Source organism: Megachile rotundata, chromosome 3, assembly GCF_050947335.1.
Source record: "Megachile rotundata isolate GNS110a chromosome 3, iyMegRotu1, whole genome shotgun sequence".
In the NCBI taxonomy this organism is placed as follows: Eukaryota; Metazoa; Arthropoda; class Insecta; order Hymenoptera; family Megachilidae; genus Megachile; species Megachile rotundata.
In genome coordinates this window covers 13,625,520-13,650,483 of record NC_134985.1, presented here as the reverse complement: position 1 = coordinate 13,650,483, position 24,964 = coordinate 13,625,520, and the positions used below count along the sequence as shown (strand labels likewise).

Below are 24,964 nucleotides of genomic sequence, written 5' to 3'. Positions count from 1 at the left end.
TAGAAAAAGATTTATCCAACAAAGAGTAAAAGTTCGGTACTGCTTTTGATAGTCGAACTTCAATGATTTCACTGCGTTTATTCCACAAAATACAAATAGATAAATTCTATCTCTTTCTGTAGACTTTTTTTATTTTTATAAGGTCCTACGTGCCGTAGGACACTGAAACTGTGCTGGTGTCCTAAAAGTACTTAAAAAAAAAACCGTCCTTGTACTCTTCCCTAATCGGTTGGATATACGCTATCGTCGTTAGGAATAAACAATCTGTTTGAATAATCAGGCTTCAGTGGGGTCGAATTTGAACAGTTGAATAGAATCAATGGTTGCAGCCGGTTTTATTCGCGTGGCAATATGACGTGTGGTAGTGCTACGCGCCGAAATACCACGCGTGGCGATATAACGCGTGGAAGTGCTACGCGCCGAAATACCACGCGTGGCAATATAACGCGTGGTAGTACTACGCACCGAAATACCACGCGTGGCGATATAACGCGTGGAAGTACTACGCGCCGAAATACTACGCGTGGCGATATAACGCGTGGTAGTGCTACGCACCAAAATACCACGCGTGGCGATATAACGCGTGGAAGTACTACGCGCCGAAATACCACGCGTGGCGATGTGACGCGTGGCGATATAACGCGTGGAAGTACTACGCGCCGAAATACCACGCGTGGCGATATAACGCGTGGAAGTGCTACGCGCCGAAATACCACGCGTGGCAATATAACGCGTGGTAGTACTACGCACCGAAATACCACGCGTGGCGATATAACGCGTGGAAGTACTACGCGCCGAAATACTACGCGTGGCGATATAACGCGTGGTAGTGCTACGCACCAAAATACCACGCGTGGCGATATAACGCGTGGAAGTACTACGCGCCGAAATACCACGCGTGGCGATGTGACGCGTGGCGATATAACGCGTGGAAGTACTACGCGCCGAAATACCACGCGTGGCGATATAACGCGTGGAAGTGCTACGCGCCGAAATACCACGCGTGGCAATATAACGCGTGGTAGTACTACGCACCGAAATACCACGCGTGGCGATATAACGCGTGGAAGTACTACGCGCCGAAATACTACGCGTGGCGATATAACGCGTGGTAGTGCTACGCACCAAAATACCACGCGTGGCGATATAACGCGTGGAAGTACTACGCGCCGAAATACTACGCGTGGCGATGTGACGCGTGGCGATATAACGCGTGGAAGTACTACGCGCCGAAATACCACGCGTGGCGATATAACGCGTGGAAGTATTACGCGCCGAAATACCACGCGTGGCGATGTGACGCGTGGCAATATAACGCGTGGTAGTGCTACGCGCCGAAATACCACGCGTGGCGATATAACGCGTGGAAGTACTACGCGCCGAAATACCACGCGTGGCGATATAACGCGTGGAAGTACTACGCGCTGAAATACCACGCGTGGCAATATAACGCGTGGAAGTACTACGCGCCGAAATACCACGCGTGGCGATATAACGCGTGGTAGTGCTACGCGCCGAAATACCACGCGTGGCGATATAACGCGTGGAAGTACTACGCGCCGAAACACCACGCGTGGCGATATAACGCGTGGCAATGTAACGCGTGTTAGTACTACTCTTTTTGAATAATCAGGCTTCAGTGGGGTCGAATTTGAACAGTTGAATAGAATCAATGGTTGCAGCCGGTTTTATTCAATTTCGGAGGCTATACTGAATAATATCCTTGCTGGAAGGAACATGACGAGGTGTTTCAGACAAACTCGACTCCTCTTAGTTATTTTTTTTTTCTCTTTTTTCGTCGCTCACATCACAGGACACTAAAAATGTGTTTGTATCCAAAAATATACGTAGAAACGTTCGATCGAATCATTGTTCATCGTTACACCTCATCGAAATCGATCTACACCGCTAAATTGCTTTTCATATTTTCTTCTTTTTTTTCTTTTTGTTCTTTTATCAACACTTTCTAGTGTCCTTATCGAAGATTCAGAGCTGTCGTTCACGTAACAGCTACTGCTTTATAATCACTGACGTAACTAGGCAGGGTACAGGGCGGCCCTTCGCGATAAGCGCTGGACCTAATAGAGGAAATTAGTCGAATAAGTACTGAGGTAGATTTGCCAAGGAAAAGTGGCCATATAGCGAGAGGAGGCCATTTCTTCTAACGTTAGTATCTATTCTCTTTTATTAGAATTTAGAGATCTTGGGCAATTTTGGGGACTTGGAGGATTTTCGAAGATTTCGGGAATTTGGAGAATTGGGAATTTGGGGAATTTGGAACTTGAAGAAGTGGGAATTTGGGGAATTTGAAACTTGGAGAATTGGGAATTTGGGGAATTTGAAACTTGGAGAATTGGGAATTTGGGGAATTTGGAATTTGGAGAATTAGGAATTTGGGTGATTGGGAATTTGGGGAATTTGAAACTTGAGGAATGTGGAATTTGGAGAATTAGGAATTTGGGTGATTGGGAATTTGGGGAATTTGAAACTTGAGGAATTTGGAATTTGGAGAGTTTGGAATTTGAGAAATTTGGAATTTGGGGAATTTGAAACTTGAGGAATTTGGAATTTGGGGCGTTTGGAATTTGGGGAGTTTGGAATTTGGGAAATTTGGAATTTGGACAATTGGGAATTTGGGAAATTTGAGAAATTTTGGGTACTCGAGGAATTTTGAGAGATCCGAGCAATTTCGGAAATTCGTAGGATTTTTAGAGATCTAGGGAATTCAGAGGATTCGAAGAATTTTGAGAAAGAGAAATTTTAGGGACTCGAAGAATTTTGAGAAATTTAGAGAATTTTGGGGAGTCGGATAATTTTAAGAGATTTGTGGAATTCAGAGGATTTGAAGAATTTTAAAAAAGGAGAATTTATGGGATTTGAAGAATATTGAGAAATTTGGGACATTTAGGAGACTCGTATAATTTTAAGAGATCTGAGGAAGTTGGAGCATTTTGAAAGATTTGGGGAATTCAGATGCCTCGAAGAATTTTAAAAAAAATTTAGGAGACTCGAAGAATTTTGAGAAATTTTGGCAACGTTTGGGAAGATGTCAGGATTTGAGAGATTATAGGATTTATAGAATTTCAAGATTTGATAGATTTTAAGATTTGAAAATTTCAATTGGTTTATCTATGCGGAGGAGACCTCTCCCTATATCGCCACTTTCTCTAGGGAAGATCGACTCTTCCCTAGGCCTTCTTCCCCTGCGTTGAAATTTCCCTAGATAACCCCATCAAGTATACCAGGCGGTATAGGATTATCTGGCCCACCCAGAAGTCCCTAGTAACGCCAGTGTCTACACTTCAGCGATACTGTGTCATACTAGTACAGTAGTATTAGTACGTTAACCCCAGAATATCAGAGCCGTTTAGCAAATGAAACTTTAATATTAACGGTGTCTAACAAGGTAGTGAATATGAATTAGTACAGAAAATAAACCGAATGTATTTGAAGTAGTTACAACTAGCGTGCCGTATACGGTACATAACGTATAAACATAGTATAAAAGAGAAACGAAAGAGTGTTTAAGTGGCTCGTCTTCCGAGGGTTAATACAGTAACGAGGTAGTGGTAAAATAGTAAAGGGACGATAAATCTGTACCGTGACTGTTAAAGTTAACTGCAACGCGGATCAAAACGCATTTTGAACAAGTGTTTTTTCTTTTTTTAATAAAGAAGAATGTTCATCAGCTGGGAACCGCAGGACTATACTGCCTTTCTTAGTTCGTCCGAGAGAAACGAGATTATACGATTTTCGTTAAAAGTTTGCTAATTATTTCGTAACAGCTTATATCATTTTTCGGAAATATACGTACCGGCAGTAAATATATCAACCGTTAAAAAATCAGCCTTAACTAAGGAGGGCAGTATAGTTGAACAATGTCTCTGATATCAGACACGGTATCGGCGATTGCACCTTCGACGCGTTCACCGCCACGCGAGTTATTCGTAACAAGTTTTTCAAACTAGAAAGACCTACTTAATCGTGATAGATTTTCGTAAACCGCAATCGTATATTATGTTAATTTCGCGTGAATATCCCGCGTGGCGTAGGACGCGTCAACTAATTAATTGCATAACGTTTCGATCAGCGAGGAATCACTTCTCTGTACCTGTATTAAAAAGCATGTGAAATACGAAATATATCGCCTCTCGTGCCAAATACGAAACGGGTACGATTTTCTTTCTGATACAGGTACAATGACAAAATTTAAATCAGAAATTCTCATACAAATTAACGTCGCTATTATGTTCTAGAACGCTGAACGTCGAGTTAACCCTGCTGTTTCCCTCGGGTCTATGTGACCCAAAATGAACGTTGTGTTTCGACATATTTATATTTCGAAAAATAATCAACTTTCAAGTTTAATAGTATGATTGCTGCCATTCGGTAATCGTCGCAAACATATGGCGATATAACGCATGGCAGTATAATGCGCGACGACGTAATGTTGATATAACTCGTGGAAAATGTGCGGCGATGCAACGCGTAGCGACTGAGCGAGTGGAGATATAGCACGAGGTGTTTTAGCTCGCGGTAATATAACGCGTGGTGATGCAACGCGTAGCAACTCAGCGCGAGGTAGTATTACGCGACGAAATAACACGCGTGGCGATATAACGTGAAGCAACTCAACGCGTGGAGATATAGCACGCAGTGATATAACGCGTGGTGATGCGACGCGTAGCAACTCAGCGCGAGGTAGTATTACGCGTTGAAATACCACGCGTGGCGATATGACGCGTGGCAATATAACGCGTGGTAGTGCTACGAGTCGAAATACCATGAGTGGCAATATAACGCATGGCAATATAACGCGTGGTAGTACTACGCGTCGAAATACCACACGTGGCGATATGACGCGTGGCAATATAACGTGTGGTAGTACTACGCGTCGAAATACCACGCGTGGCGATATAACGCGTGGCAATATAACGCGTGGAAGTACTACGCGTCGAAATACCACACGTGGCGATATGACGCGTGGCAATATAACGCGTGGTAGTGCTACGCGTTGAAACACCACGCGTGGCGATATAACGCGTGGCAATATAACGCGTGGAAGTACTACGCGCCGAAATACCACGCGTGGCGATATAACGCGTGGCAATATAACGCGTGGTAGTGCTACGCGCCAAAATACCACGCGCGGCGATATAACGCGTGGCAATATAACGCGTGGTAGTGCTACGCGTTGAAATACCACGCGTGGCGATATAACGCGTGGCAATATAACGCGTGGTAGTGCTACGCGCCAAAATATCACGCGTGGCGATATAACGCGTGGCAATATAACGCGTAAAAGTACTACGCGTCGAAATACCACACGTGGCGATATGACGCATGGCAATATAACGCGAGGTAGTGCTACGCGTTGAAATACCACGCGTGGCGATATAACGCGTGGCAATATAACGCGTGGAAGTACTACGCGTTGAAATACCACACGTGGCGATATGACGCGTGGCAATATAACGCGTGGTAGTGCTACGCGTTGAAACACCACGCGTGGCGATATAACGCGTGGCAATGTAACGCGTGGTAGTGCTACGCGCCGAAACACCACGCGCGGCGATATAACGCGTGGCAATATAACGCGTGGTAGTGCTACGCGTCGAAACACCACGCGTGGCGATATAACGCGTGGCAATGTAACGCGTGGAAGTACTACGCATCGAAACACCACGCGTGGCGATATAACGCGTGGCAATATAACGCGTGGTAGTGCTACGCGTTGAAATACCACGCGTGGCGATATAACGCGTGGCAATATAACGCGTGGAAGTACTACGCGTCGAAATACCACACGTGGCGATATGACGCGTGGCAATATAACGCGTGGTAGTGCTACGCGTTGAAACACCACGCGCGGCGATATAACGCGTGGCAATATAACGCGTGGTAGTATTACGCATCGAAACACCACGCGTGGCGATATAACGCGTGGCAATATAACGCGTGGTAGTGCTACGCGCCAAAATACCACGCGCGGCGATATAACGCGTGGCAATGTAACGCACCGAAATATCATGCGTGGCGATATAACGCGTGGCAATGTAACGCGTGGCGATATAACGCGTGGTAGTACTACGCGCCAAAATACCACGCATGGCAATATAACGCGACGCAACTCAACGCGTAGAGATACAGCTCACGGTGACATAACGCGTTCTATTCTAACGCGCGGCGATATAACGCGAGGCAACTCAGCCCGCGGCGATATAACGTAAGGCGACACTTGTGACAACATAACGTATCCATCTAAAAGTAGTATTAATCTTTTCGCCAACAAAATATTTTATATCGGGTATTTACGGAAAATGGCGATATAGCGAGTGTCCAGTACTCACGCCTTATTAGTATTTCGTCGAAATGAATGACAGTAAAATTCGAAGAAATGTCATAAGTATAATTGAGGAGAACAACAGGGTTAATTAATAATTTTCACTTAACGGGTTAATCACGGTGAACATTAGAAACGGTAAATATAGAATCTTCTCTGTTAAATCGTCGCGATGTTAGGACACGCACAGCGTATTATACGCGTTCTTCGAAACTGTGACTCTTATAAAACATAGAGAATGTACAGAGGTGTCTATGTGTGTATCTGTGTGTACGTGTATGCGTGTGTGTCCGTGTGACTTCGTGTGTGTATGTCTCTGTTATAATACACTGTGCCGCGTGTGTGGACTTTTCGAACGACAATGCTCGACTACTACTCTCGACTTGTTACTTCTCCCTCTCCCTAACCGTGTCTCTTTCTATTTAGCCATTTTCAATTTAATCCTCGCATCTCTACCGTACATTAGCAATCACGATATCGCTTAGATTAAATAAACGATATCCTCACAAAACCCACCACGATTTTTCTCAAATTAATATCGATTCTCTCCTGCCGTATTTTCTTACAAAGAATAGATTTTACATAAATATTATATGTACACGTGAACACAATTGAATTCTTGTCATGTCGTAATCTCATTTCCTTTTCTTTTTCTCTTCGTCGAACCAAATCGCTCTTCGGACTCTTAATCAGTGATTTCATTCAATTCGGCGAATCATCGATGACAGTTCAATGGGACGAGCATTATATTACTCCGTAGCTACTGTCTGTTCCACTTTTTGTTTATAAATAAACGAGAGGCTGTTAGTCAGTGACGTTGGCGAACCGCTGAAGGTGCGTGAATGTGGGTGACAGAAAGATGAAAACGGTTAGGGTGAACACGTCGCTCGTGACAGAGACGGAAGACGGACTTCGATTCGTAGAAAGAAGAGACAAAATGAGTCACTAGGTGAAGAAACAGAAGATAGAACGAGAAGGTTGCGTAGGTTGCGAATTAACGAAAATTTTCCATGATTCTACGATGTTAAACTTTAGTAGCGAATGTAGGGATTTAGGGACGCAGATGGGGCTGTAGGGATTTAGGGAATGTAGGGATTCGGGGATATTGAAACAGGGGGATTTAGGGATTTTGGGATGCAAGAATTTGGGGATTTGGGTGTATGGGAATTTGGGGATGTAGGGATTTAGGGAGATAGGGATTCGGGGATATAGGGATTTGGGGATGTGGGATTTGGGGATGTGGGATTTGGGGATGTGGGATTTGGGGATGTGGGATTTGGGGGATATGGGAATTCCGGGACGTGGGAATTCGGTGACGTGGGGATTCGGGGACGTGGGAATTCGGGAGCGTAGGAATTCGGGGACGTGAGAATTCGGGAGCGTAGAAATTCGGGGACATGGGAATTCGGGGATGTGGGATTTGGGGGATATGGGAATTCCGGGACGTGGGAATTCAGGGACGTGGGAATTCGGGGACGTGGGAATTCGGGAGCGTAGGAATTCGGGACGTGGGAATTCGGGGACGTGGGAATTCGGGGACGTGGGAATTCGAGAGCGTAGAAATTCGGGTACGTGGGAATTCGGGAACGTAGGAATTCGGGAGCGTAGAAATTCGGGGACGTGGGAATTCGGGAACGTAGAAAATCGGGGACGTGGGAATTCGAGAACGTAGGAATTCGGGAGCGTAGAAATTCGGAGACTTGGAGATTCGAGAACGTAGAAATTCGGAGACTTGGTGATTCGGTGACGTGGGAATTCGGGGGCGTAGAAATTCGAGAGCGTAGGAATTCGGGGGCGTAGGAATTCAGGAAATGTAGAGATTCGGGGACTCGGGAATACAAGAATTCAAGTATATAGTGATTCACGGATTCAAGAATTTGAAGATATAGGTGTTCGAAGGTATATAGACTTAAAGTCGTAGGAAATCGGAGATACTGGAAATTCATTTAGACATTCAGAAACATAGTAATTCAAGAATGTAGGAAATTAAAGATATAAGGATTCAGAAGTACAAAGTATGTCGCCATATACGAATTCAAAAATGCAGATATTTCTGAATCTGAGAATATAAGTATCAACGAATATTGGGATCTAATGATACTATTATCTAAAGATGACAAAAGTGGATATCGAGATCCATAGATTTAAGGACACAGATCTAGGTATCTAGGCATTAAGGACCTAGGAATGTACGTCCCGATATATCTCGCACACTTGTTTCGCATTTACGAGGTACATGGCCGGCTGCCAGGTACACTAGACAATGAACGATTTCGAAACATAGAAAGTCTGACACGATTCGTCGACCTAAAAGTATGCTTATGGCGCATCATTTCGATGCTCCTCTCACATAAATTACTTGAAACACCCTGAAATCAATCATTGTCTAGAACCAGTCAACGTCGCAAGATTTGCTAATCCCTTGCCGTACAATTTATTTCAGATGCGTCAATCAAAACTGAGTATTCATAGCTATAATCTTAAAACAAACAAGGAAAATTGAAAGGTTTCGAGTACTTTATATCGAGTAAATTTCAGTTTATTTTATATTGAGTAACTTGTAAATTTCAAGTTGAAGTGCATTCAAAATTTAAAAGTTTGTCGCATTTGAGCTGCGAGTCACGAGTGAGACTCAAAGTACGGCAAGGGGATTCGCGCTCGTAATCTATCGCCAAATCATATCAGACAAAAATTCGATATGTAACCTAATGCAACCTTATCAGCACTGTAACAAACTATAATAAAATCTTTCCGTCACTCTTAATTTCACAAATTGCTTCGTAACCGTGTGCGATTACGTTGTATGAAAAAAAATATCAAGTACAGGGCCGAACGAAGGAGCCGAATTACTAGAAACTCCCTGAAATCAGCCCCGACGAGAAAGAGTACGATTAGAGAGAGGGATCGCGCATGCGTAGCCTGTATCCGAACCGAACCGAGCTGTATCGCGCCATAACTGAATCGAATCCGTGATTCGACGACACGCTAAAGCATCTTATAATCGTACAAAGCACCAGTGCGTACAAATTCACTCTTCGTCTATACATGCAGAATCACAATATCTTTCTTTCATACGTATATTACCCATCGACGCGGTGACAGAATATATCATATATATATTTGTATATATATATATAGACTTTTTTCTCTTATTTTTTTTCTTGTGTTTCGTTTACTAGTCCGTAGCAAAAAACTGGCAGCGGTGTGTCGCGATTAACATAGAACGTTAGAGAGAATTCCCCCATGTTTTTTCCCCCGTTCCACATCCACCGTATTTAAGGGGTGTGGATCCCGGTGTCCTGTACCCTCGACGTATCTGTACGCGACGCACGAAGACGTCCCGAGTTACCCTGAGACTGCCCGACGCTCTTCCGTCGAGCGTTTGCGGCTTACACTCCCCCGTTCGTGGACGCGGCTTAATGAGGTCTCAGCGTAACGATTTTATTGTTGCAATTGTAGTTACAGTAATCGTAATCGTAGTCGTGAGTGTACGGAGGCAGAAGGGACGCGGACTCCGGGGCCGGGCAGGGCAGATGCCTGGGTCAGGCGAGCTCGTTGCTGTCCGGGAAATGGTCACGACAGTCGAGACAGGCGGCCAAGTCGAGCACCAGGTGATGAAGCGTAGGGTGTTCCAGGACCTCGGCGTCCGGTAACGGCGGATGGCAACGGGGCCTCTGCTGACGACCCCTGAACGACCGGTGCAGGTTCAACACCACGTCGCAGAACACGTAACGAACCAGCAACAGTCGGAGGAAGTCGTCGCCGAAGAATTGCAACACGCTGGTCTCTGTTAATAACCAAACTTTCGTTAGTTCATCAGGGCAATTTTATATATAACACGTTTAGTGTGTCATTCAACGCGCTTGGTGTCGATTGTCACGATCAGGTGGACGCTTCGTTAGGCACCTTTTGACTTTAACCCCTTGCCGTGCCATTTATTTATGAAGTGCGTCAGTCAAGACTTCGGGAGCGTAGGAATTCGGGGACGTAGGAATTTGGGGGCGTAGGAATTTTTAACTTCATGTCTAATTTCAAATAAAGTACACATTAAATACCGACAGGTTTAGAATTTGGAAGAAGTAATAAATATCCAAATTCCCGAGCATCAGGGACTGTGTACGAAACAGTGCCATCCTGAAATTTGTTCAATGATCCCGATAAAAAGTTTCTCTCATTTCCAGGAGTTCGCACGACGAGTTCAGGCCAAGACGGTTGGTTAAGTGCGATCTCGAGGTCGACCTCGATGCAGCTACGCGAAGGGGTTAAGAAACTTCTTCTCGCGAAGATTACGTAAGCGTTGATAACCCTTGTTCCAGATATACCGTTCGCGAGCACAAGGAAGCTTCCGATTCGCGAGACAACCGCAATCGCCACACAGGACTGTACAGTGAGGAATTTTGAAATTTCAGGATTTGGGGAGAGGGAGATATCTGGCGATGTAGATCTGGGGAATGTAGAGATTCGAGGAGTGGAGGAATCTGGGAATGTGTGGATATGGAGATATAGTTATGTTAGGATGTGGGGATGTAGACATATGTGGATGTAGAGATGTAGAGATATGTGGATCTGAGGGTGGAGATATATGTGGATCTAAGGATGTAGACATATGTGGATGTGGTGATGTAGACATATGTGGATGTGGAGATGTAGAAATATGTGGATCTGAGGAAGTAGACATATGTGGAACTGAAGGTGTAGACATATGTGGATCTGAGGATGTAGACATATGTGGAACTGAGGGTGTAGACATATGTGGATCTGAGGATGTAGACATATGTGGATGTGGAGATGTAAACATATGTGGATGTGGAGATGTAGAAATATGTGGATCTGAGGATGTAGATATATGTGGATATGGGGATGTAGACATATGTGGATCTAAGGATGCAAACATATGTGGATCTGAGGATATAAACATATGTGGATTTGAGGATGTAAACATATGTGGATCTGAGGATCTAGACATACGTGGATGTGGGATTTAGAAGAATGTAAAGATCTATAAGATGTGGTTACAAGAACATATATCGATCTGAGGATATAGCGATGTAAGAAGAGATCTGAAGAATACAAGGATCTGGGGATATAGGAATCTAGGAACATGTAGCTATACTCGAGCCGAAGTACATAGGTATATCATCGACGTGGCTCGAACGCGTAATGGCGGATAAATTTCCATAATACCGTAGCCGGTGTTGTGGTGGCCGGTGCTCGAGAACCTGTTGTTCGAAGTTTCGAACGAATTATCGTTGTTCGGTGCTTGGACAGGATCGATTCCGGTGAAACTTTCTTGCCAGTTGAAAGCGAATGAAACGTAAAGGTTTAGAGTCGGGCCGGAGACTCGACAAAGGAAACCACTCGTACGTTCGAAAACTCGTACGACGTATCATTGTCGCGGCTGAAACAATAGAGAGTCCCCTTTGTAACCGACCCTAGATCACGCGTCTACGAGCTGAGATTGCCAGTTCAGCGATAAACACGATCTGGATCTAGGCCAGCTCTGTTTATCGTCCTAACGCAATCGTCAATCCCTTTCAGCGAGCTTTTTACTACCGGTCAACGAACTACCGTCTTACATTCTTTTCTCGTTGTATATCTTTTTATTTTTCTTTGCTGATCGTTATTAACATGGAGGGTATTTAATCGAGAGAGTGGATAGGTGGAGCTTTGATAGGTGGAGCTAGAGGATGGATTATTTGAATCTAGGGATATTGGAACATAGAAAAATGCAGCGATAGTTGGGTACAGAGGTACTGGGTGCTGGAGCCATTCAGTGTATGTACAAATGCAGGTGTATGTGAATAAGATTATTCGAATCTAAGGATACTGGGACAGCTATTGGGATGTAGGATGAATACATCCTATGTATGGATGCAGAGTATCTGAGTGCAAAGATACTGGAGCTAAAGATATTCAGACGTAATCATACAGATCTAGGGTTCATTTAAAAAGATGTCATCTAAGGATATTACTGGAAACAAGATTTAAAGATCTCACAGTGCAGGGATAGGGGTGACTTGCATTTAAGAGCATTGTAACCCATGGACATGGAATGTAAAGATATTAGAACATCAATATATGGGGATGTAGGGATACTAGAAAGTCCTAAAGACATATCGTATAATCTACTTCACTTTCCGTCCAATTTAAAACGATTCGCAGATCTGGGTCGCGATGGGGTTAAACACGAATTAGTAAATGACGGCAACGTTTACATTAACGAGAAGTAAGTAGCATCGAAACTGGCTCGCGTCACTTATATATCATCGAGCGTAATTTGGACAAGATGGTCCCATACCGTCGGCCAAGAGTGTACCAAGCCAAAAGTCGGCCCTGTATAAATTCCGAAAAGCAGCACCTCCCCGCATCGCAGGAAGCCTCGAAAAGCGTCGCGTCACTGCCAAGAAAGTTTCACCGACACGGGTTCCCCATCCCCGGAGGCAATCCAATTAGAAGAGAGAGACAGAGAGAGAGAGAGGAGCACAGCATCCCAGGTCGTGTCAGCCGACAAAAACAATGTCCTGGATCCTTACCGCATCTGGAGCGCGTGACGAGCTGACAGGCCTCGATGAGGAATCGCTCGATGTAACGCTGGCACCGCTCCCAGTGGTGCACGGCCAGGCTGCCGATGTTGCAAATAAGGCAAAACGCGGCTAAAGGGGCGTGGAGAAACAGGGTGAACAGGCTGCCACCGTGTCGGACATCTCTTAGGGTCGGCGGTGTGTCCTGCGGCGACATCAGCACCATTAACGGCTGACCGAAGTAACGGGGGATCTGTTGGAACACGAAACTGTTGTCCGAGTCGACCACCACGAACAGGGGCTTCCTGGTGAACGGGTAGAGGTCACCCGGATACAGACAGTGGGGCTCCTTCCCACCTGTCGGCCTCTTCCCGTGCTCCGGGTCCCTCTTGCTGCACGTCGACACGCCACCCAGGTCGTACCCCACTGCAAGATCGCAACGTTTATCAACATCGTGCAATTCTAGTTTCGCTGAGCGGTTCGATGTCTGGTGGTACCTGACTAACCTCTCTCGCCTTCTTTTTCATCTTTCTTTACTCTTTTTCATTGGGAGATGTAAATAACCTGCAGGAGGGTTTCTGTGGTAAGGGATGTAAGGTAACGTCGTTACATGTTGCGTCTGAATTCAACTTGGGTGCATTGAAACCATTCATCAAGGTTCACGTATTTACACGCATCCAATTTTTATGAAGTACATTTTGGGACGCATTCACATTCTATACGTTTAACTCGTATGTATAGATTTTGTGCATTCAATACGCACACATTTAAGACGAGGCATATGCAAATTGCATATCGTATGTTACACATTCAGACGCTACATATCCAACCTGTACTTGCATCATATGTTATTACGTATCCAACTGGTACTTGCATCATATGTTACTACATATCCAACTGGTACTTGCATCATAAATTATCATGTGTCACATACATGTACCATATAGTACCATACATCCAAATCCCACATGTCCATTTAGTACTTGTATTCATTCTGCACTTGTATCATATGTTACTACATATCCTGGTACTTGCATCCAACTTGCACTTGCATCATAAATTATCATCTATCACATACATGTACCATATAGTACCGTACATTCAAATCCCACATGTCCATTTAGTACTTGTATTCAACCTGCACTTGCATCATATGTTACTACATATCCTGGTACTTGCATCCAACTTGCACTTGCATCATAAATTATCATCTATCACATACATGTACCATATAGTACCATACATCCAAATCCACATGTCCATTTAGTACTTGTACTCAACCTGCACTTGTATCATATGTTACCACATATCCTGGTGCATCCAACTTGCACTTGCATTACAAGTTACACATTGCACCCAACTTGCCTCATAAATAATAACAACTTGCACATGATCTCCCAATATGTTCCCACATTCTCCACATCCTCATACCCCATATGTACAGACACATGTCCAACACACACACATCCAGATTTTACATACGTAACATACACATTCAGTCTACACGTGTCCATATACAAATCCAATGTACAATTCACATGCACATCCAATAAATTTACATTATTACAATTTGTATCAAATGTGCATACATGTAATTCAATTCGTACGCACCCAACTTGAAAACAAACCGAAATTCAGGACTAATGCACATGTGGACGCGCAAGTACGCGGCCTCATATCAGCATGCATGCAACATGGAACGTTGAATTTTTTTCGTATAAAAAGGGAGGAACATGCACTGTTTCGCGGAGGTTGGTATCCGACATTGCTATAAATAGCGGCGATCGGTCGCATCGGCTTTACGCTCGGACGAGTCGAAAGCCGAGCTTCATTTCGGTGGAACAATGAGAAGCTCGTCGGACCGTGTCGGTTTTCGAGACGCTGCGTGGTCGAAATTGGAGCGATCCCAAAATCGTTCCCGACATCCTTGCAAGATTTATTTCTCTATGATTTTTGAAACTCGATACCGGCAACATTGTACTTCGCTCGGTTGCAATTTGATAGAGGAATCGGCTTAATAGGTTTAACCCTCTGCGCTCGAGAGGCGCCATTCGATTTAATACAATAATTTAAAAGAAGCATTATTTAATTAATTCTATAATAGTGCTTATGTGATGTATAAACATAGTGAAATAGACAATAGCGGAAATTATTAATAGAGAAATAATAACTTCAAAAGAAGTCATTTAACATTTTAATTAATATTTTAAAGTTGCTGTTTGCAAACAGTAAAATTATCTTCGAGTGCAAAGGTTAATATTTAATATATACTTCACGGCCATTTTTATGAATGAATTAAAAAATTTCATTGTGTGAACCTTAATCTGCTCTTGAAAGTTAGGTTAGTAACTCTATATCTTTTTAGTTCAATTTTATGAATTTTTTAAAAGTTGTACACTATGAGTATGTTAAATGCATAACAGTACAAATTTATTTAAGAGATATACAATAAATGTTTAGTAAATATTTTAGACTGAATTGTCTCCTTTGGAGTGCAAAGTTTTGTCAGCAGACATAGTAGACAGTATTATACTGACATGTTAAATAATTTTATACTAACAATAATACTAACAATAATATAATATTAATATAATATTAATAACTCATCATATAAGTTGATGAATGTGTATCAATAACGTGTTAACAGATTTTATCTGCAACGTTCTTTGGTTCTATGCACCGATAATTTGTAAATCGATGGGATAACCGGTTGGTTAAATTTTGCGAGGAAAAAAGGAATGTTCAATTTGGAAAGAGAAATAGGAGCGTTTGACACTTGAACGATTCAAATATACGAAATCCTTCGCGCGTCTGACCATCGCCGGCCCATTCTACTGAGACCTCGAACCGCCAAAGCCCTCTTCTCGGTTCCTCGTTGGAACTACAAGTGGTTTTTACTTTGAAAACAGCCCTTTAACACGTTGACTGTGCCACACTGAAAACCTCTGTGTATAACACGGCATACTTTACCACTTTGACCGACTACCACACCGGATTCGTGTAAAATCCCTCCGCATAGTAATTTGTTTCCAACAAACTTTCTGTCTGTTATTTAAAAATAAGAGAAACGGTCTATGGAGTAGAACTGGCGAAATTTGGTCTACGGTAAATTAGACAGGAGGATAATTCAATATGGGGGAGATTAAACTCACAGGGGAGGTGAAAAAATTGCATCTAGAAAAAAAATTGCATCTGGGGAAAAATTAATTTGGAGAAAAATGAAGTTAGTTAATATTGGATGTGGGGAGAGTTGATCTTGAGACGTGTAGATCTGGAGAAAATTTGATCTGAGAAAGTTAGATCTAGGGAAAAGTTGCATTTGGGTAAAAATTAATTTGGAGAAAGATTGATTTGGAGAAAAATGAAGTTAGCTAATATTGGATGTGGGGAGAGTTGATTTTGAGACGTGTAGATCTGGAGAAAATTTGATCTGAGAGAGTTAAATCTAGGGAAAAGTTGCATCTGAGGAAAAATTAATTTGGAGAAAGATTGATTTGGAGAAAAATGAAGTTAGCTAATATTCGATGTAGGGAGAGTTGATCTTGAGACGTGTAGATCTGGAGAAAATTTGTTCTGAGAAAGTTAGATCTAGGGGAAATTTGAACTAGGAGAAACTAGATCTAGGGAAGAATGTTTTAGGAGAATGCTATACTTAGGGAGAGCTGATCTCTCAAAAATTGAACTTCGGGTAATTTAATGTTCACGAAAGTGGACCTAGAGAGAACTCCATCTAGAGGAAACTATAATTAAGTGAAATAGAATTTAGAGGAAAGTTGAACCTAGAGAAACTTATCTTAAGAAAAGTAGATCTAGGAAAAATCTCCTAAGAAACCTAATCCCAAGAAACTAAAATTAATTCAATTTTCCATAGGTCTAACCCATCACTCCCATAACTGATTATTTAACTAAATATGTTTCCAAAAGAGAAAAAAATAAAAATACCTAGTTATAATTAATGTTAACTACACATATGGTGTTTCTATCGTTGTACCGTAATTATTTCATTGCAAAGAGTCGTTGAACGCGTTAACGAGGGTAAAACATCCGTTTTCGAAGCAAACATGCCAGCTGGACGTTGTCAGCGGGCTTCCTCGATATCGGCTAGGCGTCTAGTATTTCGATATCGATTGCGAACTTAGAATCCATCGGTGCTGTTCCGAATCTCTATCGCGAAATGACCTTGACACGGATGCGCTACTCTACTTTCGTTGAAAGACCGTTTTCGCCTTTTCGACCCTGCACCCGCGGCCTTTTGAATAGCGGCTTCCTTTGCTGGTCACCCGCTGAATTTTTCAGCATCGTCGACCTTCGGTCTTAACGAATTTTCTTTTTCGTTTTTCCCTTTTTTCTTTCGAACCATTTTGCGCTTAACATTTACGCGAACAGCGGCTAGATCCAGCCAGAGATGTATAGAGACGGAAATAGCTGATCAGATTTTAGAAACGTATCTTCTGTTACTTAAGGTCATGGAAATGCTTTTTCCTTAAGATACAAACGATGCTTTTTACTTTTACAGTTTCACCCGGAAACTTTAGTACCACTGATGCGCTTTATTAAGTATTTCAAGAGGTTTTTACTGTCTAATTTTTTACCTCGCTATTTTCAACTCGAAGCTAAACGTATAACGAATAGTAATATAGTCTAATAGAGTAGTAGTATGGGAAATACAAAATATAATGCGAGGAAATATTTCGTACCGCAATATAATGCGTGGTCATACAACACGTGGAAATATAGGGTGTGACAATATAACGTATGGCAATATGACGCGTAAAAATATAGGATGTGGCAATATAACGCGAGGAAATATATCGCGTGGCAATATAACCCGAGGAAATATAACGCGTGGCAATATAACGCGTAGTAGTATTACGTGCCGAAATACTGCGAATGGTGATGTAACGCGTGGCGATATAACGAGTGGTAGTCCTACGCGCCGAAATACCATGCGTGACGATATAACGAGTGGTAGCACTACGCGCCGAAATATCACGCATGGCGATATAACGCGTGGTAATACTACGCGCCGAAATTCCACGCGTGGCGATATAACGCGTGGAAGTACTACGCGCCGAAATACCACGCGTGGTGATATAACGCGTGGTAGTACTACGCGTCGAAATACCACGCGTGGCGATATAACGCGTGGAAGTACTACGTTTCAAAATTCCACGCGTGGCGATATAACGCGTGGTAGTACTACGCGCCGAAATTCCACGCGTGGCGATATAACGCGTGGATGTACTACGCCCCGAAATACCACGCGTGGCGATATAACGCGTGGAAGTACTACGCGCCAAAATACCACGCGTGGCGATATAACGCGTGGTAGTACTACGCGCGGAAATACCACGCATGGCGATATAACGCGTGGTAGTACTACGCGTTGAGATTCCACGCGTGGCGATAAAACGCGTGGTACTACTATGCGCCGAAAATCCACGCGTGGCGATATAACGCGTGGTAGTACTACGCGTCGAAATACCACGCGTGGCGATATAACGCGTGGAAGTACTACGCCTCGAAATACCACGCGTGGCGATATAACGCGTGGAAGTACTACGCACCAAAAAGCCACGCGTGGTGATATAACGCGTGGAAGTACTACGCTTCAAAATTCCATGCGTGGCGATATAACGCGTGGAAGTACTACGCGCCAAAATACCACGCGTGGCGATATAACGCGTGGTAGTACTACGCTTCAAAATTCCACGCGTGGCAATATAACGCGTGGAAGTACCACGCTTCAAAATTCCACGCGTGGCGATATAACGCGTGGAAGTACTACGCGCCAAAATATCACGCGTGGCGATATAACGCATGGTAGTACTACGCTTCAAAATTCCATGCGTGGCGATATAACGCGTGGTAGTACAACGCTTCAAAATTCCACGCGTGGCGATATAACGCGTGGTAGTACTACGCTTCAAAATTCCACGCGTGGCGATATAACGCGTGGTAGTACTACGCTTCAAAATTCCACGCGTGGCGATATAACGCGTGGTAACACCACGCTTCGAAATACCACGCGTGGCGATATAACGCGTAGTAACACCACGCGCCAAAATGCACTGCACTGCAATGTAACATATTGCAATACAACACGCGGTAATATAACGCGTGTCAGTATTACCAGCTTTCACCCATTTCAGTGAGATACGTAAACATTTAATTGTCACATATTAAATCGAGAATTCATCATTCATATCGACGTAATCCCCCCAGCAATAAAACGAATCAAACCCAGTATAATCTCTTACTGAAAAAATGTTTCGTATTCACGACATCGAACACAGTAATCACGACACTCATGCGACAATAAAAAAACAAAAGTAAAAGCTAGCAACCGCAGATAGAATTTGATAAGACACAGAAAGCGTAGCGCACATCGAGACGGTCGATTAAATCGAGAAACGGCGGTTGAAGATTGGCTACAGGAGAGAGAATCGGGACGGGTCGGATAGTCGAGGCACGTGGAATGTTAGGAAACCATCTAAACGACCTGGATTTTCTATTTAGTTAATTCAGTGGCCACCGCGATAAGAGGTCATGGTCACGCTTGCATCTCGCGAGCCGACTCTCGAGATGTCTTCTTTCGATCCGCATGAAAGTTTCACGAGGATGGGCACTAATTAAAGACGGAGAAGAAAAAAAAGAGAACGCAAGAAAAGAAATATACCGTGCTCCTTGTACCCTCGTGTCGGTCCTTTCGGGGATTTTCGCGGTCCTATTAAAGGACAGGTGTCGAGTTCGACGAAAATGAGACATTGTTGAGCTTGTTCGTTAACAATGCGCTTTAGATAGCTCAGACGCAATTGTGTTTCTCTTTTTCACTTTCTGACGCGGGGGCATCGGTGACCGGTAGCACCAATTCAATTTTATAATTTTATATTAATACTATAAGATACGTTAATGTTCTATCGTGTTATTTTACGTATCGAGAACTCGTATCTTATATTGCAACACACGAAGATTGTATTTACAGTTAACATTAACTACCGTTTAGAATTAATAATAATATCAGATAGTAAAAATAATATGCGTTACTCTAGTCTATAGAATAAGCAACTCTAATATTACTAATTGTGAGTTTGAACAGTAAATTTTGATTGATAGGAGCTTATTAAAACGTGAAGATTTACAGTCGATATTTAAGAGTAACTATCTATTAGATGGCTAGATATTAGAGTTCTATCTATTAGAGCGCTTTCTAAATGAGCCTCTTATCTTCTATAAGAGCTGCGTAAAGCTTCCTGGTTATATCTACTAAGGAGCTCGCTATCGTCTATGGTAGCAGCTTCTGGTTATCGGTCTATGGTAGCTCTACGGGGCGTTTGTTTCATCTTCCACCTTCAAGATATTCCACATCTCAACCACGTTGCATATTTATGGCGAAATATTTCCAGTTCGAAACTTTCGGGATTTGGTTATTTAGGGGGTTATTTGGGATTTGGGGATTTGGGAGGTTGGGAATTTGGGGAGTTAGGAATTTGGGGATTTGGGGATTGGGGTAAAGAATTTTGGGGGTTTGAGAATTTGGGGATTTTGGAATTGGGGTATAGGGATTTGGGGATTTGGGAATTGGGATAAAAAATTTTGGGGATTTGAGGAATTGGGGACATAGGGATTTGGGGATCTAGGAATTGGAGCACAGAATTTTGGGGGTTTGAGAATTTGGGGATTTTGGAATTGGGATGTAGGGAATTTGGGAATTTGGGAATTGGGGTATAGAATTTTGGGGATTCGAGAATTTGGGGATTTGAGGAATTGGGGACATAGGGATCTGGGGATTCGAGAATTTGGGAATTTGAGGAATTGGGGACATAGGGATCTGGGGATTTAGGAATTGGAGCACAGAATTTTGGGGATTTGAGAATTTGGGGATTTTGGAATTAGAGTATAGGGATTTGGGGATTTGGGAATTGGGGTATAGAATTTTGGAGGTTTGAGAATTTGGGGATTTTGGAATTAGGGTATAGGGATTTGGGGATTTAGCAATTGGGGATTTTGGAATTGGGGACATAGGGAATTTGGGGATTTGGAAATTGAGGTATAAGAATTTGGGGATTTGAGATTTGGTGATATAGAAATTTAGGGATGTAGGAATTGGAGTATAGGAATTTGGGGATTTGGGAATTTGTAATTTTAGGAACATTAAAAATTTTAGTATTTAGGGATTCATTAATTGGGGGTAAAAACTTGAAGATCTGAGAATTTGAGGATTTAAGAATTTGTAATTTTAGAATTGTTAAAACTTTTGAATTTGGGGTCTCATTGATTGGTGGTAGAAACTTGAAGATCTGAGAATTCGAGGATTTAAGAGTTTGTAATTTTAGAATTGTTAAAATTTTTGAATTTGGGGACTCATTGATTGGTGGTAGAAATTTGGATATCTGAGAATTTGAGGATATAAGAGTTTGTATTTTTAGAATTATTAAAATTTTTGAATTTGAGGACTCATTGATTGGTGGTAGAAATTTGGATATCTAAGAATTTGAGGATTTAAGAATTTGTAATTTTAGAAAATTTTTGAATTTGGGGATTTATTAACACTAAAGCTACCGCCACATAATGTGTACTCAACTTAAAATTAAAAATGAAGTTAAAAAATAAATGAAGTTAAGAAACATAAATTAGTACACACATTTATTCTTTATGTTAATGAAAATCAATTCTGATTTCAAGAAATGTATTTTAACAAAATGTGTTCCTTATAATAACAAACTTGTGGAGCAGTCATTTGACCGGTTTGGTACTTTTAGTGTTAATTGGGGGTAGAAATTTGAAGACCCATGAATATAGGGATTTAGGATTTTGAACTTCAGGAACGTTTTAGAACTTGAAAATATATATACACATAAATTTCGAAGTACTATCAAAATCGAAAATTTCCGAATTCATATTTAAAAAATATAGTCAAACTTTGCAAACCAAAGCTACCCCTAAAATACCCATCAATCCAAAGATAGAAGCCCAGAATCCGAAATGTCCCGTGAAAGCACGTCGATCGACTAAAGAGGCATCCAAACAATGTCCGACACGATGAGGCGATCGAGGCGTATCAAACGGAGAAACACTTGGTCGTCTTCCGGGCAGTTTACATAATCGCGACACATGGACAACTAGAAGAAGCATCGCGGGAGGGTGTTGTATGCTCAGTGAATCAGCGTACAAGCTGGTTCAGTGACGAAGCCCTTGAACGAATAGTAGAAAGGCGATAAGTCCGATTCTCCGTGATCCAATTAAGCGGCAGATCCTGAGCCCGTGGACACGCGGTTTACGGATACGCGATCGTTCGACAAGAGGGTGTGTAGCGGCTGCACGTAACACCGTTGCGACACGGCTTATCTGTCGACGGGTGTTCCGATTCGGCGAACACGGAAAACCCGTTCCTGGATAACCAAAGCGTCGAATTAGCCGCCGAGGAAACTGACCGAGAGCGTCGACACGCGTTTCGCCTTCGGCTTCGCCGAGCGGGTGATTCGCTTTAACCGTGCATCAATCATTACATTTTAACGCGACCACTCATTTTTCGACTATTCTATACAAATTTTATTCGATGGGATTAACATTCTTCATAGTGGGACATTTTTACAAGTTTTTTACTTTTGGAAAATTATTAAGGTTTTCTTTTTGTATTTGTTACAGATTTTGACAATGCTTTTCACTTTTGGAAAATTGTGAAGGTTTTCTTTTTGTACTTCTACAAGATTTTGACAATGTTTTTTACCTTTGGAAAATTGTGAAGGTTTACTTTTTGTACTTTTTCAAGATTTTGACAATGTTTTTTACTTTTGAACAATTGTGAAGGTTTTCTTTTTGTACTTCTTCAAGATTTTGGCAATGTTTTTTACCTTTAGAAAATTGTGAAGGTTTACTTTTTGTACTTGTTTAAGATTTTGACAATGTTTTTTACTTCTGGAAAATTGTGAAGGTTTTCTTTTTGTACTTCTTCAAAATTTTGATAATGTTTTTTACCTTTGGAAAATTGTGAAGGTTTTCTTTTTGTACTTCTTCAAGATTTTGAGAATGTTTTTTACTTTTGGAAAATTGTGAAGGTTTTCTTTTTGTACTTTTTTAAGATTTTGACAATGTTTTTTGCTTTTGAAAATTGTGAAGGTTTTCTTTTTGTATTTCTTCAAGATTTTGACAATGTTTTTTACCTTTGGAAAATTGTGAAGGTTTTCTTTTTGTATTTCTTCAAGATTTTGACAATGGTGGAGCACAGAGAGACTACTGTAGCTAATTCCTTAGGGGTACTTCTTTTGGGAATACGAGACTTGAAATTCTGGCAAAGATTTAGTTCATCTCGAGGGTACTTTCTAGGTGTGTTAGAAGAATTCTAATACTTGATATGTTAGAATAAGGCAGCATGTCTCTCAGTCACCAAATGTTAGCACAAGATTTTCTACAACGACAGAGATCAGATGAGTCTCACAATTCAGCCAAGACATCAACTTGTCCTACCAACGAAACTTAAATGCTGTAGGACATACCACATGTTCGAATACAGTTGCTACTTCGTTACCAAATTTTGTATACTAGTTTTCCTTCCTACTTGTTATAATCAAATTATATACTGATAAATGATTAACAATAAGAGTATACCACAGCTCAAGTGTAACAACAGCCTCTAACCACCAAAAGCTCCTGTAGCAACGCAGACAAGATCATAAAGTTCGAAAAGCGATTTAAGATATCCTATCAACAAACAGTCTGACGTCCCAAGAATAAATGACACCAGTAGCCTAACTACCATATCATCAAATTCCGTCTAGTAACGCAAACTGCCAAGTTAATCCAAGATCCCAAGAAACAGCCACTGCGAAAAATACCACAGTCCAAACGCAGCCTAACCAGGATCCCCCAGTAACAACGCAGCGAATAAAGTTCAGGCAAGAGGTCTCAGAACAAACAGCCCCGAAGAAGTTCTGCTAGCAGGGCTAGTAAGATTCAGGCCCGAGACGGTTCAGCCAAGGCTCTCTAATCTGGCAAAGCGTGGTGGTTCGATCGGAATGTAAACTCACTTTCTTCCGGATGTTTGACGGTGGAGAAGCAGCCGTCCGCGGACAGGTATAGCAAGAGCGCCCCGTTCGCGGGCAGCTCCTTGAATCCGCTGGCGAGGAACACCTGTACCTGGCTGTAGGTGGGCTTGTACAGCAGGTACTTGTGTGGATTGTCGCGTCTTGGCGCTCCGTTCTCCGCGCCGGGATACAGGCCAGGCCTGAAGGGCATCCTGCCAGCGGGCGAGGCGTCGTGCAGGTGGTTCGGGTCGTCCCTCGGCTCCCGCTCGAGGGTCTGCAGCATCCTGAACATGTCCATCGACAATTCACTGAATTTCACCTGGTCGGCGCAATTGCCGACGATCAGGATCTCCTGCAGGGATAGGCACATGGGTGGCGTACGTTCGACTGGCGGCGAGGTCTGCGGTCCTAGCCTGTGGGTCAGAATCACCGGGTTCGAGTCCGAGTGCACGACCCCGACCGCCGACTCGGCCTTCACGAACGCCTTGATCTCGTCCAGCACCAGGTTCCACTCGAGCTGATCGTCCGGCTCGTAGGTGCTCGTGTAGTCCGCGATCTGGGCGTCCAGCTCCTGCACCAGCTCGCGCACCAGCTTCATACGGTTCAGCAGCAGACACACCACGATGAACCGGGCGTAGTACCTCAGCTTCTTCACCATCAGGTCGCTGCGGTCCTCTTTCGCCGCGCGGCTGTAGTACGCCCGGCCCCTTATCGCCGCGTAGAACGAGTAGGCCTCGTGCAGGTAACTGGTCTCGCTGGTGCGCAGGTAGTAGTGGTAGTAGAGTTGGCCGATCTTGCTCGCTATTTCGCCGATCTGCCACCTCTTCAGGCCGTACTTTGTGTCCAGTATCGTCCTGAAACATCTCTGCGTTAGTCGTCTTGCTTTTATTAGGGGTACCGAAAAGTAATCAAAATTTTGTTAGCTGGCGAAAAATATTTATTTATTAACACTTTAACGACCGCTCACACAACATGTGCGTGATGCTACCGCCGAAGGTTGTTGGGCAGTACCACACTTTCTATGTAATAATTTATGAATGTAAACAAGTGTGGATATTGCTATTGGCTTTGTATTT

General features: G+C 42.8%; 1 protein-coding gene across 2 annotated transcripts in view; it reads right to left on the bottom strand.

Moving 5' to 3' along the window:
- Nucleotides 1-1,664: 1,664 nt before the first annotated feature.
- Nucleotides 1,665-24,964, bottom strand: part of LOC100883100 (protein SCAI) — a 28,619-nt gene continuing 5,319 nt past the window's right edge. Inside the window, exons 2-4 of one of the 2 annotated variants that reach the window (XM_003702002.3) lie at nt 23,892-24,742; nt 12,877-13,290; nt 1,665-10,130 (exon numbers count right to left, since the gene is read on the bottom strand). In XM_003702002.3, the coding sequence (XP_003702050.1) occupies nt 9,886-10,130; nt 12,877-13,290; nt 23,892-24,742 (1,510 nt within the window). In that variant the 3' untranslated portion in view covers nt 1,665-9,885. The remainder of the gene's footprint in view (nt 10,131-12,876; nt 13,291-23,891; nt 24,743-24,964) is intronic. The other variant, XM_076529371.1, reaches the window with a different exon arrangement.